This window comes from Anopheles coluzzii, chromosome 2 (genome assembly GCF_943734685.1).
Source record: "Anopheles coluzzii chromosome 2, AcolN3, whole genome shotgun sequence".
NCBI classification, from domain to species: Eukaryota; Metazoa; Arthropoda; class Insecta; order Diptera; family Culicidae; genus Anopheles; species Anopheles coluzzii.
In genome coordinates this window covers 54,419,592-54,438,176 of record NC_064670.1, presented here as the reverse complement: position 1 = coordinate 54,438,176, position 18,585 = coordinate 54,419,592, and the positions used below count along the sequence as shown (strand labels likewise).

At 44.0% G+C, this 18,585-nt stretch overlaps 2 protein-coding genes across 12 annotated transcripts in view; both read right to left on the bottom strand.

Annotated features, from left to right (window-relative positions):
• LOC120947823 (transcription factor Sp4-like) overlaps nucleotides 1–1,849 on the bottom strand; it is a 9,340-nt gene extending 7,491 nt beyond the window's left edge. For 2 of the 5 annotated variants that reach the window (XM_049605172.1, XM_049605175.1), the window contains exons 1-2: nucleotides 1,159–1,849; nucleotides 44–327 (exon numbers count right to left, since the gene is read on the bottom strand). In XM_049605172.1, the coding sequence (XP_049461129.1) occupies nucleotides 44–136 (93 nt within the window). In that variant the 5' untranslated portion in view covers nucleotides 137–327; nucleotides 1,159–1,849. The remainder of the gene's footprint in view (nucleotides 1–43; nucleotides 328–1,158) is intronic. The other 3 variants (XM_040363582.2, XM_049605173.1, XM_049605174.1) reach the window with 3 other exon arrangements.
• A 7,540-nt stretch (nucleotides 1,850–9,389) lies between these two features.
• On the bottom strand, nucleotides 9,390–18,575 carry LOC120947799 (glycerol-3-phosphate dehydrogenase, mitochondrial). 7 transcript variants are annotated; one of them, XM_040363525.2, is made up of 8 exons: nucleotides 18,473–18,575; nucleotides 13,728–13,859; nucleotides 13,395–13,661; nucleotides 13,211–13,323; nucleotides 11,546–13,106; nucleotides 11,336–11,459; nucleotides 10,393–11,110; nucleotides 9,390–9,892 (listed from the first exon to the last, which is right to left on the bottom strand). In XM_040363525.2, the coding sequence occupies exons 2-7, from the start codon at nucleotides 13,830–13,832 to the stop codon at nucleotides 11,088–11,090; spliced, it is 2,193 nt and encodes a 730-aa protein (XP_040219459.2). In that variant the 5' UTR covers nucleotides 13,833–13,859; nucleotides 18,473–18,575; the 3' UTR covers nucleotides 9,390–9,892; nucleotides 10,393–11,087. The 7 variants fall into 7 exon arrangements, with proteins under 7 accessions (XP_040219459.2, XP_040219460.2, XP_040219458.2 ...); XM_040363526.2 differs by having other exon boundaries at nucleotides 13,728–13,862; nucleotides 18,473–18,514; XM_040363524.2 differs by lacking the exon at nucleotides 18,473–18,575 and adding an exon at nucleotides 16,072–16,299 and having other exon boundaries at nucleotides 13,728–13,862.
• Nucleotides 18,576–18,585: the final 10 nt, after the last annotated feature.

Genomic DNA, 18,585 nt, shown 5'->3' with positions numbered 1-18,585 from the left:
ATGCAATGTTACAATGTAAGAAATATCTTGTCGTGCAACGGACCTGTAATCCTTGGGCTTGCAAATGTGCCACCACCGAGGCACTGACGATTCGTATTTCCTGCCCAGGTGCCAATGCACCCTGGCCCGTATCCATATTGCTTCCTACTACACTTTGCGGTATTGACGAAGGCTGGACACTTGCATCGTACTCAGAAACATGTTCGTCAATCTGTTATTCTTGCTCGTGTTTATTTCAGACGCTTCATTTTAGCTGAAGCTGCACAGCGTTTACGAGTTATTTCTTATCTACACGGCCATGCAGCAAGGTAGTCCTAGTGCTAATCACTGCAAAACACAACGAAAAGGAATTGTTTGGGCATTGGAATAATAGAACTGCGCTGAAGCATTAAAAATAACCCACACTAATCCGACACAAATGTCATGTTGGCGTGGACATCAAACATAAACAAATCCTATCATCGCGAGAGGTACAAGAGAGTGAGAGCGAGAGCGAGAGCGAGAGTGAGAGGTACAACTTTGTTTTGCATCGAAAGGACGATGTGATAGTATTGGTGTGCGACAGTATGAGTGCCATGTTTGTGCACATGTATTGAAAACACAATGAATGGCTTTCGAGAAACAGTAACTGCATCTACCGTGCGTACTTTTCGTTCGTATGCTCCAATTTCTTACACGTACTTGCGAAAGGAGTAGACAAAGCATTAACACACCAATCTATGTCATGCGAAACAAATCGTTGCTGTATGCGAGTACACAGAATCGAACAACAACTGGAGCTCAATTTAATGGAATGTGAAGCATGTTCCAAAGGGAACGGGAAAAGACAAGACTGTAGACGGTCTTGTGCTGATGATGTGTTAGTAAGATATCGTATCCTGATTATTGTTGAGCAGGATTATCTTGTTACTATTGTTCGAGACAAGAAATAATAAAGCTCCCACAGCATGTATTGTTCGTGAATCATAACTTCTCCCGTATCATCGTTTTTCCGTCGTTCCGTATTCACAACGAAGATAGCTGAAATGTTGATGTTTTACTTTCGTTTGCTACTGTCGATCTTTCCATGCGCTATTTTTGCCCAGCGATGAGGGGCGGAGCGAACCTAAGAGCAGTTACATTACAACACAATTGATTACTTATTCGAATGGCGCGTACCTGTACAGATTCACTGTCCGGTTTAGTAACCGTTTCGATCGAATCACTCGATTCTATCTTGGGCTTTGTCTTTTTCGTCATTTTATGAGGTTCCCCTACTGGGCTAAATCTTCACGCTCACCAAGGCTGGTGTCACAAACCAAGTTTCCATCACACATTCCGCGTGCCTTCGGTACGACGGGTAGCGGCACACACACCACACACCGCATGGACGATCACAATCACTTTGTACAACTTTGTTCGTTGCGTAGAGTATTCGCCGTAACTGCTCTGTGTTGACTTTATCTTTTAATTTGTTGTTAGTCTTCTCTGTTTAGATCACTGCGTGCCCATTTTTCTTCTTCCAAGTGACAGCCACATAAAACATCACACACTTCCCCAAAAGATCACACGCACACCACGACAGGCGACTGGCTGCGTTTACATCGCCAGCTTTATAACTTTGACGAACGCCAAACCTTTTCGACGACAACTATTGCCAGCTGCACTGTCGATTTGGAAAGCGTATTGCACTGCAATCAATCAGATGTTTGCCTTTCGAAACACAATAAACCAAGATAAAGAGTATGATATTCGATTAACGCACTATTCGCGCCTTTTTATAAACTAATTCTTGCTGCACAACGACACGACGACACACAGACGAGCATGCATCCCTCGCAAGAGCTGCGCACGAAATGAACTACACACTTGCATACAACCCCGACCAACCTATGCTTGCACGCACGCACAAACACACCCATCCATCGCTGGTTTTATGTGCTCTTCATCCCTCATCCGTACAACGCTGCATCGAAGAGAAAGAGCAACATATAGTTTCACTCACTCACTAGCGGTACCAACCCTACGCTGCACGCCACATACAATTATGCTGCTAGCGGGTAAAGATAGTACCGAAGGCTATATTGAAAACAATATGAAACGGTAGCGAGGGAGCACATCCCCTTTTTCGACCAACGCACGGCACACGCTTTTAAGCATACCTTTTTCGATGAGGCCTACAATTTCGGCACAATCGACAAGGATGGACGAGGTCTCACGAGCAACATAACACCCTATTCATTTGTTTGTGGAAAACGGTCCCACATAATCCACATTGTAACATTTTTAGGGCCGTGGTTAAATCTGGCATCAAGACAACGTGCTGGAATGGGAGAGAAAATGATCTGGCGAAAGAAGCGAAGCATTGAGCAAGTACGACGCATCATCCTAGACTCCCATGAGCATATTTTTTCTCCCTTCGTGTTTCCTTCATATATTAAAATTTTGTAATTTCTACACATTTTTCTATGATATATTTTAATTTGTACAGTCGATTGATTGTCATACAAACAGCTTACAATCCAATTGATTCATAACAGAAGCATATAATCGCATCGATTGCAATACTTTTCTCGCATTTTATGCTCATCCCCATCGTACTGCATGGTACAAATGAAGGAGGTCCTCGGTACGCACAACGGGCGTTTATTTTACGCACGCAAGCACGCACACACACTCACAAGTGTGACTACATAGTCAAATCGCAAGGCCTCCTAGTTTCCAGGGCTAGATTCCAAGCGTGTTGCCTGCCTGCCAGTCAATCTGCCTATGGAAATGTGTTCGAAGCCAGCCCAGAAACAATCAAAGTACACCCCGACCGACCCCGGCAAGCTAATTCGCATACAAACATGTATGAAGAAGGGGCAGATGCAACACACCCAAACATTACAACGTTGCCGCTGTTCTCATGAATGTGTTGGGCCGCTTCGAGCACATTCCCTTTCCTTGTCACTCGCGCACGATGCACGCATGGAAGGATGAAAAGCAGCATGTGCTCTGTTTCATGCGTCGTACTAGAGCATCCTTTTCCGTCAGGCTGTTTTCGCTGTCGATGCTTGCTAGCCAGCAGAAGGCAAGCGTCGAATCAAACTCTCTCTTCCCGCTTTCCTGAAGTAGCGCTGCACTGCTCTACCTATCAGCTCTTTTTCCACCAAACAGCCGAAAGACTCGTTTGATTATCGCATGGATCGCCACCGAAACGCCCGCTCCGGAGCGCTTGGCATTTCGAGGATGGGTAACTTTACGCACGGGGACGAACCAGGACCGCACACGCACACCGTTTCTGAGGGTGTTCCTTGAGCGAGATCTTGCGACCAATGGTAATTGTTTTAAGCGGTTCCTTTTTCATTATTAGCTATGCATTGCTAAACGCAAGCAGGACAAACACTTCTAAAAACTTGGTTGTGATGCCTCAAAAGACCATAATTCAATTGAAAATTGTATTACACGCCGTAGTGCAGCAATGCACCGGTCACTGACACTTGCCGTGTGGGAAGTGGGATGAAATGTGTTCCAAAGCATAGTTTAAGGGGTCTGTACAGGGGGCGTGGTACCGACATTTGCGCCCTGTTTTATTTCAACCTAAAACAGAATTTGAATTGGCGCTGCAATACGCACGTGTGTTCGCCATTTCTCCGCCTTTCGTTATCAATCGGTTGGAGGAGCGACAGATCGTTCCTCAAGATCATGTATGTCAAACTGGTGGCCCGCGGGCTACATGAGGTCCCTGATAGTTCTGTATCCGGCTCGCAACACTACGAAGTTGTGATTAATTCAGTTTATATTTGAAATGGAATATCTTTAACATCGATAATAGACACAGATATTGCGGTAGCGAATGGATTTCCGAGTTAATAAGTTTGATTACATCTGGTTAAGACTATGGGACCAAGATCCAACGTCCGGCATTTTCTATTAATGCTTTGCTAATCAAAACATCTTTGAATTCTGGATGCTTTTAAATCATAGCTTGATTTCCAGCATTAGCATTAGAATTCAGAGTTAGGAATAATAGCAAGAAATCTATAGAGTGATTGATTGCGTGACAATTAGGAGTGACCATATCGGATCGGAGAGTCGGATTAGATCGAGCGTTCAAGAGTAGTACATTTTCATGATCTTTGTGAGGCCCTTTGTTATCACCGTGTCCTAAATGGAACATCTCTTTCAATTTTCACTAGATTACATCCAAAATATCCTGCTTTGAGCACGACTAGAATAAAACTCTCTTTTCTTGGTTTCCTGAATTTCCTGAATTTCCTCTCAGAAGATTCGTTCCTCTGAGTCTGTATGTCGAGTCGCTTGCCTAAAGTGATCCAAAAGTCCAACAACTAACATTATGTGTTTTTTTGGCCTTTTGGCCAACATTACAGGTTAGATGTTAAATTTTACCGGACTTTTCCGTCATAAATTACTATAGACGACCAATAATTGGACCGGGTTTTCGTGAAACAGTCGTCAAGTCGCACGACTTAACAACATACCCGTCATGGGTTCAAACCCCGAATGGACCGTGTCCCCATACGTAGAACCAAGCCCCCGGCGTAGAGTGTTTATGAAAATAGTGTATATTTAGTAACCCGTTGTTAAACAATAACCAAGAAAAATATAGATTAAGATTTTGTACCAAAATTATGTAGTTTTTACCACTTCGAAAATAATCTTTAACCTTGCAGGGATGTGCTCTTAGGTCCTTTTCGTCTCAGTTGGTGCAGACCAAAGTATGCACGATGCCTCTTTCGTAGTTTTAATAATTTATGCTATTATTTTGATAGTTTTGCTGCTGATATCGTTGACCGAAATTACTGATAACAAAACTCTTCCATGGTAACAAAACTCTTCTACCACCTCGAAATTGTCACCGTAAATTAACACGCTACCTCCCAATCGTCTTCGTCGTATTGATCGTCACTCTAATTCTTGCTGCTTCATGTTTGAAATATCTCTTCTACCAACCATATATTTTCTGTTTGTGATATGTGTCTATCGTAATGGTATACGTTCTAGTCCAGCAGAGCGCAAGACCACCGTGTGTATTGCAACCTCGTGGAGCCTTCCCAAAATACGATCCTTATTATGCGATTAGCTGTGAAATTCTAAAGCAGACTTGTGCACAACATGTATGAATTTTGATATCCTTTTAGATCAGTCGGTGAAAATAAAAAGAGTGGAGCTAAAATTCAAAAATCCTGTTCACTGCTTCGCTGTTGACACATTAGGATCCAATTCTTTCTATCGTAACAGGTGCGTCTGGCATGGGCATTAGTAGTCTGATATGGTAATAAGCTACCGAATGAAAAATCGTTCAGCTTGCTTCTTACTAACTTTGCCACAACACGGAAACACTCTACGTGAGTAGGAAATCCTCGCTTTTTTCTATTGCTTTGCAATAGTTTAGAAAGAGGATTTGATAGCGCGAAAGGTTTTACGTTCTACTTGAACTCCGGTCTCCGAATCAAGTGTGACCTGCAAGAGTCTGCAATGCGTCTGGCTATCATATCGTTAAGTTTTTTAATCCAATTATATATTCGTTTTTGTTACTTTTGACTATTAAAAAAATCAGTCAATCGATGAGTTAGTAAAATTTTCAACTCTAGGGAATTAAAGGCATTTAAGCTTTTATATTCAAATGATTAATTTGGAGCAACAACATGCTGCAGATTATATGTTACTTTATTTGAATTTTAACAAAACTTTTTTTTATTTATTTTCTAGTATTCAATTTAAAAAAATGATTGAAACAACACACATTTTTTTAGACAATCATCTTCTTTTACAAATGGCCAAAGTTTACAACTCACTACGAAATAGTGTAGATCATAGCATAATTTAGGGATAGATGCGATAGTGGCATTTAATAATCATTTATGTTATAGTGGCGGATTTAGGATTTCGGGGGCCCTAGACGGTAAGACGAGTTGAGGCCCCTGTAAATGTAAGCGGAGAGGGGAGGGCGAGCAAATGATTCGCCAGCCGACTTTTATGTACTGTACTTCATCATATGTACTTGTACTGCATACTACAGACTAGCGACCTACGGGGCCCCTCGGCGAAAGACGGCTGTCTACTACGCCTACCGTTAGATCCGCCGCTGTTTAGCATTAGCTTAAGTAGCATTAGGTTTTTTGCATACTTTGGTTTGGTGATTTTAAAAACATGTAATTTATTTTACCGTTCGATGTGTATGTACTATGTGTATTAGTTATGTTATTGTGACTGATTAATTGCTGTCGGTTTTGTTATTTAGTTATTTTTTTTATTTTTATACAAATAAGGATGTTATGTAAGCTTGCGATAGGGGGAAGACATAATCCTATAAATAATAAAAAAAATTAAAAAGACATAATCAGAACAATACACATTATTATTAACCTGGTACTTGGAAAAACTGTTCCGTTGGCAAAAAAATACAATTACCTCGCATTCAATGTGAAATAAGCAGCCAAAAACAAATGGTCTCAGCTTTTAAATTTCTGTATGAAAAGTAAAATAATTTGTTCCAGAACTGTAAGTGTGCTGGTTAAGGGTATGCATATGAAAACAAATGAACAATGATACTAATTTTTTTTTTTATTATTTAATCCATGTTCTTGAAAAAAGTGGTCGATTTTGTTCTTGTTTTTTTTTTAATTTAAATTACTCCCCGAATATGTCGTTTTTAGATCGCAAAATAGGATAAGATTATATACTAACATATCAAACATATCAAAGCAAACTAACATATCAAACTGGAAATGATACTATGGTTAAATTCGGACCACAAAAAGTATCCGGGATTCAAAGATTGCTTAACGAAGGTTTATTAGACAATTTTTGACGTTAGATCTTGGATCCATGATCTTGAGGAACGATCTGTCGCTTCTCCAACCGATTGATAACGAAAGGCGGAGAAATGGCGAACACACGTGCGTATTGCAGCGCCAATTCAAATTCTGTTTTAGGTTGAAATAAAACAGGGCGCAAATGTCGGTACCACGCCCCCTGTACAGACCCCTTAAACTATGCTCTGGAACACATTTCATCCCACTTCCCACACGGCAAGTGTCAGTGACCGGTGCATTGCTGCACTACGGCATGTATTACAATTTTCACTTGAATGATGGTCTTTTGGGGTATCACAAGCATGTTTTTAGAAGTGTTTGTCCTGCTTGCGTTTAGCAATGCATAGCTAATAATGAAAAAGGAACCGCTTAAAACAATTACCATTGGTCGCAAGATCTCGCTCAAGGAACACCCTCAGAAACGGTGTGCGTGTGCGGTCCTGGTTCGTCCCCGTGCGTAAAGTTACCCATCCACGAAATGCCAAGCGCTCCGGAGCAGGCGTTTCGGTGGCGATCCATGCGATAATCAAACGAGTCTTTCGGCTGTTTGGTGGAAAAAGAGCTGATAGGTAGAGCAGTGCAGCGCTACTTCAGGAAAGCGGGAAGAGAGAGTTTGATTCGACGCTTGCCTTCTGCTGGCTAGCAAGCATCGACAGCGCAAACAGCCTGACGGAAAAGGATGCTCTAGTACGACGCATGAAACAGAGCACATGCTGCTTTTCATCCTTCCATGCGTGCATCGTGCGCGAGTGACAAGGAAAGGGAATGTGCTCGAAGCGGCCCAACACATTCATGAGAACAGCGGCAACGTTGTAATGTTTGGGTGTGTTGCATCTGCCCCTTCTTCATACATGTTTGTATGCGAATTAGCTTGCCGGGGAAGGTCGGGGTGTACTTTGATTGTTTCTGGGCTGGCTTCGAACACATTTCCATAGGCAGATTGACTGGCAGGCAGGCAACACGCTTGGAATCTAGCCCCGGAAACTAGGAGTAAAATAAACGCCCGTTGTGCGTACCGAGGACCTCCTTCATTTGTACCATGCAGTACGATGGGATGAGCATAAAATGCGAGAAAAGTATTGCAATCGATGCGATTATCTGATCTTCTGTCCTGAAACAATTGGATTGTAGGCTGTTTGTATGACAATCAATCGACTGTACAAATTAAAATATATCATAGATTTTTTTTAGTTTTTAAATTGGCTTATGGCAGACATGTCAAACATACGGCCCGTGGGCCAAATGCAGCCCGCGAATATATTTGGCAGTTTTTTGCATGAAGCAGGACCGCTAAGACGGCATGTAGCGTGTGTTTTTTTATTATAAGTGGCGGTAGCCTAAAGACAGACTCCTCATATTTTCACTTATTGTCTGGCTTAGAAACTACGCAATGGAACACCGCATTCTTTACTTCACTGATGGGGGTACTCTTCCATTATGTCTCTGCCGAAAATCAAATGACCTCATGGCTAGCCAATATTTACCGATGTAGTGTTATAATTATGAGTTATCGTTATTAGTCATTGGCGCTGTCTAAAGGCTGCATTTATAATTCGTGTGTCTCTTAAATGACCTAAGTTTAGAATACTAGTTCCGAAAATTATTTAAATGGCCACGCTTGGTTTTCAATGAGTGTTTTTAGATACTGGCTCAATTTGTTGTACTCGCTTAACTGAACATAAGAATTATAAAATTTCGATTTAGGACTGAACCACTGAAGATATGAGTAAATATCATGAACTGGTTCGCTTAGTACCGTTTTATTTCCCTATTCCTTATTTCTACATAATCAACAATTTTTGGGATTTTTTTTTTGTTATGAATCGATTTGTTGGAGCCTATCAAAATATGTAGGTATGATTCTAGGTCCAAGGATTTGTCTTTAATGATTTTCGCCGATAGAAAGCCACGGCTAAGGAAAAACTAACAGTTGACCTACATTAAAATCTATTATTATTTGAAAATTCTTCCACAACAGGGGAAAATCATTCATATGCCCATTAAGTCAATACTTAAGTAGAATCTTTAAAAAGGTAAAAAAAACCTCCACAACCACCTCATCCTTCCGGCCTGTTTTTTTTTTTGGTTTTTATAAGACAAAATAGACTTTAATACAGATTTAAAACTGGAATTTGAATCAGTGAAACCTCCCCTTTGCCGCTGAACTGCAGAACCGAAAAAATATTTTTAACTGCATTCCGGCCCGCGTCCCAAAACGAGTTTGACATCACTGGCATATGGGAAGGAAAACACGAAGGGAGAAAATTATGCTCATGGGTGTATAATAGGACAACACACGTAAATGATTATATTATATTGCCCTTTTCTTCGTAACAGGCTATTGAGAAAAAGACTATGCACAGTCGGATATGGTGGTCAAAGTCATCGTTACGGGGCACGGTTGATACGGGGATTGAACCTACGATGGGCAATGTTGTTACGCGGTGCGAGTTGACGACTGTATCACGAGACCGTCCCGTAGAGAAGAAACAAAAAAAATAAATAACAAGGTAAACACAGGATGATCTTTTAAATTTCTCAACGTTTTCCAACCCATTACGAGTGAAATGGTATTAACGTATTTAGCTCTCTTTTTTCCGCATATTTTTTATATTTTGACATTTTGCATCGAATTATCCTTAGCCATTAATCTTAAAAACTTTCTTCAAACGTAACGAAACAGAAAGCGTGAAATGTGCTATCAAGCACATTTTTCAGGTTCATGGTTTTTGCAATTCCACTTTTTTCGTTGTTTGTTTGTGGACATTAACTTAATAATTTATGCGCATTGTTTGTATCGGGTAGTGCCGAACCCTGACGAAGCTTGCAAAGCCAATCGATCAGATAGAAACAATGAAAGTAGTTGTACGAATAAATAAATTGTGAATTGTGAAGATCAAAAGTAATTCGAATTTAAAATAATCTGTATCTTAACATCAATTCACCAACCAACAGGGAGCACGTGGGAACTGCCGATGAGTAAGGTCTTTTATCGCGTTGTAGAGGAGCGAAGGTCATCCTGGGTGTTATGCAAGCAACCATAAGTTATCCATTGTCACAAATAACAGCCGTGTTCGTGGTACAGCACTTAGCTAAAACAAATGGTTTGGAGGAACGATGAGAGATGAGAAAAAATAAGGAAAAAGTTACTATTAATTGTATTCAACATGGACAATAACAAACGAAGCAATGTAAAAGCTTAAACAATCATTTATACATAATGGTCAATAAACCACATGGTGAATACAATGAAGGAAAAGTAACAAAATACAAATGAACCTACATGTGAAGATTGATAATTAAAATGCAAAGCAATAACGAGAAATGAATGGTTAAACACACATAAACACATAAACAAGATCACATACAAACATACACATTAAAGCATGATTTCGAATTGAACTCAATTACTGTAATATTACATCAATTATGTGCAATACTACTTATAAACCACATCAAACAAATAAACATTCTTGGTTCGTTTTTAAAGAACTAGTTTTTAAAGGCTGTTTATTTGTTTGTGTTGTTAAATATTTCAAAAATTTAAATCACCGCAAATAAAGAACTTTTTGGATATTTGCAATAGAATTACCTACACATTGGTATGCGAGAATACAGATGATCCCTTCTCTGTCCTATTGGCGTTTAAAAATCGATCGCGTTGGATCTAACAGAACATCAAAGAACCATCAAATCTCCACCACCAAAGAGTAGCAATGGAGACAGAGCTTTTTTTTTTAAAATAATGCTCTCCTGGTGTGTTTGTTCGTTTTTGTACGATTTCTTCATTTTATCTATCTTTCGGAGGTTTGCGTTCTTTTGGTTAAACTCCCAGAAAACTTCTCCAAACAGTAAACAATCCGAGAGTGGTAATTACACTTACAATGCGCTGTGACTTACAACAATTATATGTACACTGGTATGATCTTACAGAATAGAATAAGTTACTCGATTTACTATCAGCACGCAGGGGCTGGTTAGCAATACACTGCCCGCCGTTCCATTCGCTTGGCAAGCGAACAGCGACAGTTGGACAGCTTTTACAGATACACAACTGCATACGATGCACGATCGACGATGCGCAAAAATGCAATCATATTAACAACAACGGGATACAAATAGGAGGTTTCTTGGTGAGTGTATATGCTTTGAGTTGCTTTGGTTTCTAGCCTCGCAAATGCACAACGGTGTTCACACAAATGCGCATTGAGTGCAAATGTTGGTGGATTAAACAGGTAGAGGACATGCTTTAGTGGCGGCAGTTTGAAGACACAAACGCGCAGAGTTTTAGTTTGACTTTCGTTGAGTGGCTGTAAACGGAACGGAGAGAGAAAAGAAGGATAGGAGGGGGGACCCTCGTTAGTGTGTTTCTGTGCGTTTTCGCAATTACCTGGATAAGAGGAACGCCGGCAGGTTTGTCAAAGCCAAGGTGCCCGCAGGTGCACATCGACTGGCGCGAAGATTGTGCATCGTCCGCAAGCCAATCGATTGGGGCCACCTGGCCGGATAATCCTGCCCGGGCGCTTATAAGCCACCTCCAGATCGCTCGATGGTGATCTGCTTCTTGAGACGTTCCTGCTCCTTGCGGATTTCTTCCTGTTCCGCCACCGCAGCAAACCGAGAGTGCGATACAAATCCGGACTTGATTGCCGACATCATCTGCGAACGCGAAAGATCAACAAGCACAAATTAATCGATTACTCTCACCGGAAGGTGGTCGAAGCGTCTAACGCAATCTACCATACCTGTAGGTACTCCTCCAGCTCGACCTGTCCGTTCATGTTGGTGTCGATTTCCTTGAGAATGTCGTGCAGCTCTTCGCCACTGACCTCCGCATCGCCGAACGACTTCATTGCGCGCTTAATGTCGGTGATCGACACGTAGCCCTTCTTCTCCTTGTCGATCGTTTCGAAGCGCTTCACGTACATGTCAACCTCCTGCTTGGAGAAATTGATCGGTACCTTCTCCTTCAGTGTGCGGTTAGCTTGGTGGCCCATCTGCGTCTGCAGGAAGTGTTCGCACTGCTTTATCTGGCGCTCCTTTTCGTCCTTTGACCACTTTAGCTCCTCCGCCATGATGTCTGCAATCATGGGGAGCGCCTCGATAGCGGCCTGCACATTCAGGAACGACAGTCGCAAACGGCGCGAAATCATGTCCACGCAAGTGCAGGCATACTCGCGAATGCCGTAGCGCACCTCCGCATCAATGTACGGGAACTCCGGATGCAGCTTCTTGCCGATGATGGGCCAACGCTTGCCAGTCAGCGTAGCCAGCTTGGCCACGGCAAACGCTCGATCGCCGTACGATATGGCCAGATGTTTGGCCACCTCTACCTCCAGACCCAAATCCTGCACCAAGCGGATGTACATCGTCGGTGTCCATCCCTGGGCGCCCTCAATCCACAGCCCATCGGTGACACAACCGCGCTCGGGCTTCAGGTTGCACGCCTTGATGGCAGCATCGATCGTGTGCTCGGCCATCGCTCGGAACGTCGTCCACTTGCCACCGGCAATCGTGATCAGCTTCGAGTCGCTCACGTGCACGATGTGGTTGCGAGCCAGCGATTGCGTGTCCTCCTTGTTCGGATCGGACACCAGCGGTCGGATGCCACTCCACGCCGACAGCACATCACCACGGCGAACATCAACGTCCTTGTTGAGATAGTTCTTGATTTCGCTCAGAATGAACTGGATCTCATCCTCGGTGGGCGTGGGGGTGCGCGTTACATCGCACGGCGAGTCCGTGGTACCGGCGATCGTGCCGTTCAGCCAGGGCAGGAAGAAGATAACGCGACCGTCCGAAGTGTCCGGATCGAGCAGACCCATTTGCTGTGGGCTGTAGTATCCCGGCAGCACAATATGCACGCCCGAGCTCGGGCAGCAGATTTCCTTCACCGTCGGGTTATCCATTTTGCGGATCGAGTCCGTAAACGGACCGGTCGCGTTGATGATACACTTTGCCTTGATCGTCCACTCCTTTTTGCTAATGTTATCGCGGACCTTGGCGCCACACAGCACATCCTTACCATCGTCGCCCTTTTTCTTCAGCAGCTCCAACACCTCGACGTGGTTCGTGATGGCAGCGCCATGGCGTGCCGCGGTCAGTGCGATGGCCAGATTCATACGTGCGTCATCCTGCTGTCCGTCGTAGTACACGATAGCTCCGCACAGTTTATCACCGCGCAACATGGGAAACAGTTCCAGCGCATCGGCGCGGGACAGATAGTACGAGCTTTTCACGTTACGATCGCCAGCGACGAAATCGTACGCCTTAATACCGACCCAGAAGTACGGAATTTGCCACCAGCTGAAAAAACGAGACGATGAACGAGACGATATAGTCGATTAATATTGTAAACATAAGAGGTAGGACGGAAAGGTAGGATGCAGCAAAACCAGGCAAAAACTAACGTGTAAACGGGAAGCATGATCGGCAGTGGTCTGGTCAGATGTGGCGCCGATCGCAGCATTGAGGCGCGCTCGTGCAGAGCTTCTTTTACCATCCGGTACTGTTCAATGTCCAACTGTAAGAAGCACAAACCGACAACCTTAGTTTAGCATTCTATGGGCTGTGGAAGCAATATGATCATCTTACACCGAGAATGGCTTTCTGCAGATATCGCACACCACCATGGATCAGCTTGGTTGATCGTGACGAGGTACCGCTGGCGAAGTCGTCCGCTTCGACCAGGGCGGTCTTAAGTCCGCGCGTGACCGAATCTAGTGCACAGCCGGCCCCAGTGGCTCCACCACCGATGATCAGCACATCGTACTCTTCGTCGCTCTGCAGCGCCTTGATCTGTTCCGATCGTGAAGGCAGCGTTCGCTTACGTCGAATACGTTGCATTTCCTCCATTTGAACCTGTTTGCAGAACGAAACACACGATTGTTTGAGCTGGCCATAAACCGGGTCGGTTGCCGAGCTTACCTGATACTGGGGCGTATCTTTGTGCTGCAGGGCATAGGTGGACAGGGCGGCACCGATCGCGATACCGGCTGCAGTCACGCCGAACTTTCGAAGTCTCGATGCCATTGTTGATTAGCGGGTTCGTGCGAAAGGCTGCTGGAAACAGGGAGCATCACAATATTTCAATTAGGAACTGCGAAGGTAAAAGTGAGCTAATGAATAGAAGACGATTTCATGGCAATTATAAAAATATTATAATCTGATTTCTATCCCAACCGTGCCGGTACTAACACGTGCTGCTTTGCCGATAGGGCTACTGATAATAAACTCCATCGCGGATTCGCGTATTGCACGGCGGCTGCAACATTCATTCGTCGTTAGTAAATACCGCTGACTTTAATCTGAAGGAAAAATCACTACGCAATGCCGTATCGCTTCATACTCGGATGGTGCGATGCAATAAATTAATCATTGTCCTCAGGAATAGAACAATTATCATTACCGTTCCGGTCCCTCTAATGCACACGGCAGTACCACAGCGTTCGTACACGCCACGACTGGTGTTGTTAGTTTACGTTTTATTGCTGCGTGGCGTCCTCTTTAGAGATAAATGCCAATACGCAGCCGAACACAAGATAATTACGCGCAATGTGTGATGTGTTTTTTTTAACGAAACGCTTACGTTTGTTTGTTCATTGAAACCTACACGTGATAAGCCAGTGACGGCCCAAGTGTCAGTATCCTCGTGGGATGGTGTAATGGTAGACACTGCCTCAAGTTGCCCTAACCGAGTAGAGGTCATATAAAGGAGATATCGAGCAGAGAGGCAGGCAGTGGTTAGTGGGAAACATCACACATTACACATATACACTTCGTGCTGTGTCTCCGTGCAACGTGCAAGATGTGGACGTTTTCTACCGTCTAGACCGAGATTGTAATGTTTGGCCTTGATGATCTGCTCCCTTGTGTGCCTAAAGGTTTGAAAAGGAAAAAAAAAGTAAACCCCTTCGCAGTTCGCGAAATGTTTTGCCCTTGATCGTGGATCACGCTTTGCAAGAATCGTAAAGCTCGAAAAAAGAATCATTAAAACACGATACGACGGCAGACAGACATCACGAAACACGCGGCTAGTTGGCTTGGCTGCGGAAAGGAAGCAGCCGTTATGTATCGCGAATGTAGCCAAGCGTGCAAAACCATACAAAACTATGGCCGTGGCGTCGTTTGGATCGCTTAAATGACATCATCGCGCAGCATGTTGACAGAGGCTGATGATTCACAGCGACGCCGAAACATTTAAAGCGAATGGATTTATAGCGCAGTGTGCGCGCAGCTGATTTCATGTGGCAAGGTCTAATTGTAACTGGTACTGCTGCTATTACACGCACAAACATATGCTATGCTACTACAAACAAACAAACAGATAGTGGTAATCCACGATCACCCTCAGGGGGAACATAGCAATCCTTTGCACCGATCAGTCACGTGATCTCACTACAAAAATCAGGCGCATGATCGTGTCCTGTCTCAAGCGGCAGCAAACTGGGGCGGCAAATGAAACGCGAAACGCATCCATCAACGTATCGTTCACAGCTGATCGTGTGATCGTGTGTACCGAGCTGTGTACCAGTGGTATCATTCTAACGCAAAATTCAGATCCGTTGCCATCGTTGGCGCACAAAACAAGCATCAATCATGTCCGATAAACCGAGCAAAGAAAGTGCGAAGAACCTCTCCCGGTGGGGTTTTCTATCGTTCCGTTGTTTTGGTTTTGTCGTACCTAAACCGTACCGTGTCGCGCTCAGCCGTTGTGACCGATCGTTAGCTAATTAAGACGGAATATCAAAACTACCCACGGTAGCAAAAACGTCGTAACATTCCATTCTATTAATACATGCACTCGAAAGACAGGGAGATCGTGCAATTCGCTCGCTACGACACTGATCCGGGGGGTTTAGCTTAGATCGTAATCATTATCTAGCGAGATGGGCACGGTTATGTAAAAAATCGACAGCGCCAAAAAGGATCGCCCACTGATCACTGCACAGTACCAAATTTAAAGCACTCGTCGCGCGTTCAACTCACAAAGCACTCGCCATTACGCCGACCCAACAGCGGAGGGGTTGGGTAAATTTGGGACTCTTTCATGATCGCTCTACTCGCGTTCCAAACACACTGACACGCCACGTAAAACACCTGTGTATAGTCTGGGATGCCAAGATCTGGTTACATAATATTAACAGGGAATCGCAGTTCTGCAGTTTGCCTGCTACTGAACAGATGCACTAGACACAGAACTAAATGGCACATGTCGGAGGCTGCACTGCTTTAGTGGCACGAGCTGGATGCGTAATTGCCGCCCTTTTACCTTGACAAACGTTGATTCCCGTGGAGCGAAGGATTTTAGCTCCAACTGTCGATCGAAGCGCGCCACTAGGTTGTGGCGAATGCAGGCAGTAACGGCAAGGATGTCCTTCGCAAAGATGGATATGGGGATCGTAGGCAAACCGGTCACGGTGTACGATCGAAAACGACTCGAGACCTCGACGTTCGGCGAGCAAGTGAACGGATATATCATCGCTGGCATCGATCGCCCCGCCACTAGCTGAACTAGCGCGCCCGGTGCCATCGGTCGGCCATCGTTCGGTTCGAACTCGTGTGCTTTTGCGGCATCCGCCCTACGGAAACGGTGTTCCTCGCTTCATTGCCTTTTGCTGTTCGTGATGTTTGAGCAAGCTTTTTGAGGCTAAGTTTTTCTAAAGTGTTCCGCCTATGAGCGTGCTGGCGGAGTGTGTACGTTATTATATCACCAGACTGGGATGCAGTCGGTGACCGGGTTTCGTTGAGCCGGGGCAGGTGGAATATGCTATAAATAAGCAGACGAACGGACGACGGGGAAAAGAATAAAAAACCAGCATAGCGTGGAATGGAGGTGGGGGGGGGGGGGGAGGACTTGGCAAGTGGTGATCAATTCTCGCGATCGATGCACTTTCGCTGGTGTGTCGCACACTTGCGCTTCGTGCCGGTTTGAAGTAGTATTAGTGACGCCACACGTTTGGACGCTTTTCATACACTATTTCAAAGATTGAAAGCATAAAAAGAGAGAATATTTTTTGTGAATATCACACACCTACGAGAGACATAGCATTATTTCGGCATGGCATTATTTAGTGTATTATCAGCATCATTGTGTGCACTAGATACAGCATTTCAACTGTTATTACAGCATTTCAACTGTCGTTACAGGAAGTCACGTGCACGTTTACACCAATGAATCTCTCACCATGTGTGCGTATTGACCCTGAACGTGTATAAATGCACCAAGAGTGGGAGAGAGTGCACTGTTTCACCGCTGATCATTCGCTGTACATGTGCAAGTTGCAGCGTGCAGGTATGTGCGGATATCCAGAATGCAACAGCTGTAGGGGGTACATACCAGTAACTGATAAGATCTCGCGCAAGTTACGATGTTAGTGTGCCAAACGTGCGTGTAGTAGAGAGCTGCACTGTGTTTAATTTGCAATCATACCGTTACTGAACGGCGCAAATACACTGCATCCTGCCACCCGCGGTGGTGTACCGAATGCAGTTCTAGGCGCTAGGTTGTGTAATCGCCATAATGATGACGACGACGATGTTCAAACTCGCGCGCTTCACCGCTTTCCAATGATACTACAGTTTTATCGATAAGCAGCGAGTGTTTCCAATCGGCCGGAAATTGTCCTACATTGAAGAGTTTTATTTAACTTCGTTATATGGACGCGTGCTCGCTCGTGCCTGCTCCTCGTACATGCTCCCGTATCTTTCAATGTCACGGCGCTTCTTATACCGATGTGTGTAGCGTTTTATTGTTTTAAATGAAATGGCTCATTTTTTGTAATCCTCGTGTAAATAATCTCAAGTATGGAGACCGTCGAGTGGTTCTATTGATTTAATCACTTCGAAAACCTTACTTATAATTCCTGCAAAGGACTTTATGCTTTATCGTCAAACACTCACCATTCTGTATGACAAAAAAAGATATATCCAAACAAACCTTTTGCGAATCGACCTGCGAAAAGAGTTGTTTTGTTACTCGCATTGTTGGCCGGTGAGCGATCAATAATAAATGTGCTTCCCACGCATCACCGACTGCGAGCTACTACCGACCGCTAAGCCGCTAACGTAGCCAAAGCTGTTCCAAATCTTACAACCGCCACAGAGAACATTTATTAAAGGTTCCGCGCTTCTGCATTGTACAAAAATAGAAACAATTCCGACCTACAAAAGCGTCCCACTGTCCCATAAATTACGGACGGGCTTATGGCCACTTTTGCCAAGGGATTGTGTCACCGGAGAGCAACAAACGTGTGTATTAAAGGTACGAACAAAACTCCAACCTGGTCAACCATTGCCAAAACGATAGAAAAATGAAAAAACGCGAACGATACCAGATGGAAGATATAAGCACCTTCCTCATTTTGCAGTATGCCGATACGTTTGTTGTTTGTTTTCATTACATTTTCAGGAGTAACCTTCACATTTGACCAACATTTCCCCTCGTTGGGAAATTGATTACAGCACGCACTCACACACTTGCACTGTAGGTGGTGTAGGAAAATCAGACGTTCTAGGCGTCGCACGTAAGACGGCAGATACGGAAACGAAAAGCAAATAAAAACATTAACTTGTGGCTGCATATCACTGCACTATTGCAAGGTAAATAGCCTCATGTGGATACGTTTTATAATGTTGACAAATCCGACTACTCAGGCTTTGGCTTTCCTTACCGAATGCGACTAGATAGATGGAAGGATTTCTCGATACTACTGGCTTTACCCGATCTCTTGGACGAATATTCACTCGTTTAAAGAGATAAAGAAATAGAGAGAGAGAGAGAGAG

Bases quoted from the DNA above. Each gene is read 5' to 3' on its own strand.
- LOC120947799 (XM_040363525.2), bottom strand. From the start codon at position 13,832: ATGGCATCGAGACTTCGAAAGTTCGGCGTGACTGCAGCCGGTATCGCG. The intron at 13,324-13,394 runs GTAAGATGATCA...TGCTTCTTACAG, and splicing joins TGCAGAAAGCCATTCTCGGT to TTGGACATTGAACAGTACCG. The intron at 11,460-11,545 runs GTATGGTAGATT...TCGCGTTCGCAG, and splicing joins AGCTGGAGGAGTACCTACAG to ATGATGTCGGCAATCAAGTC.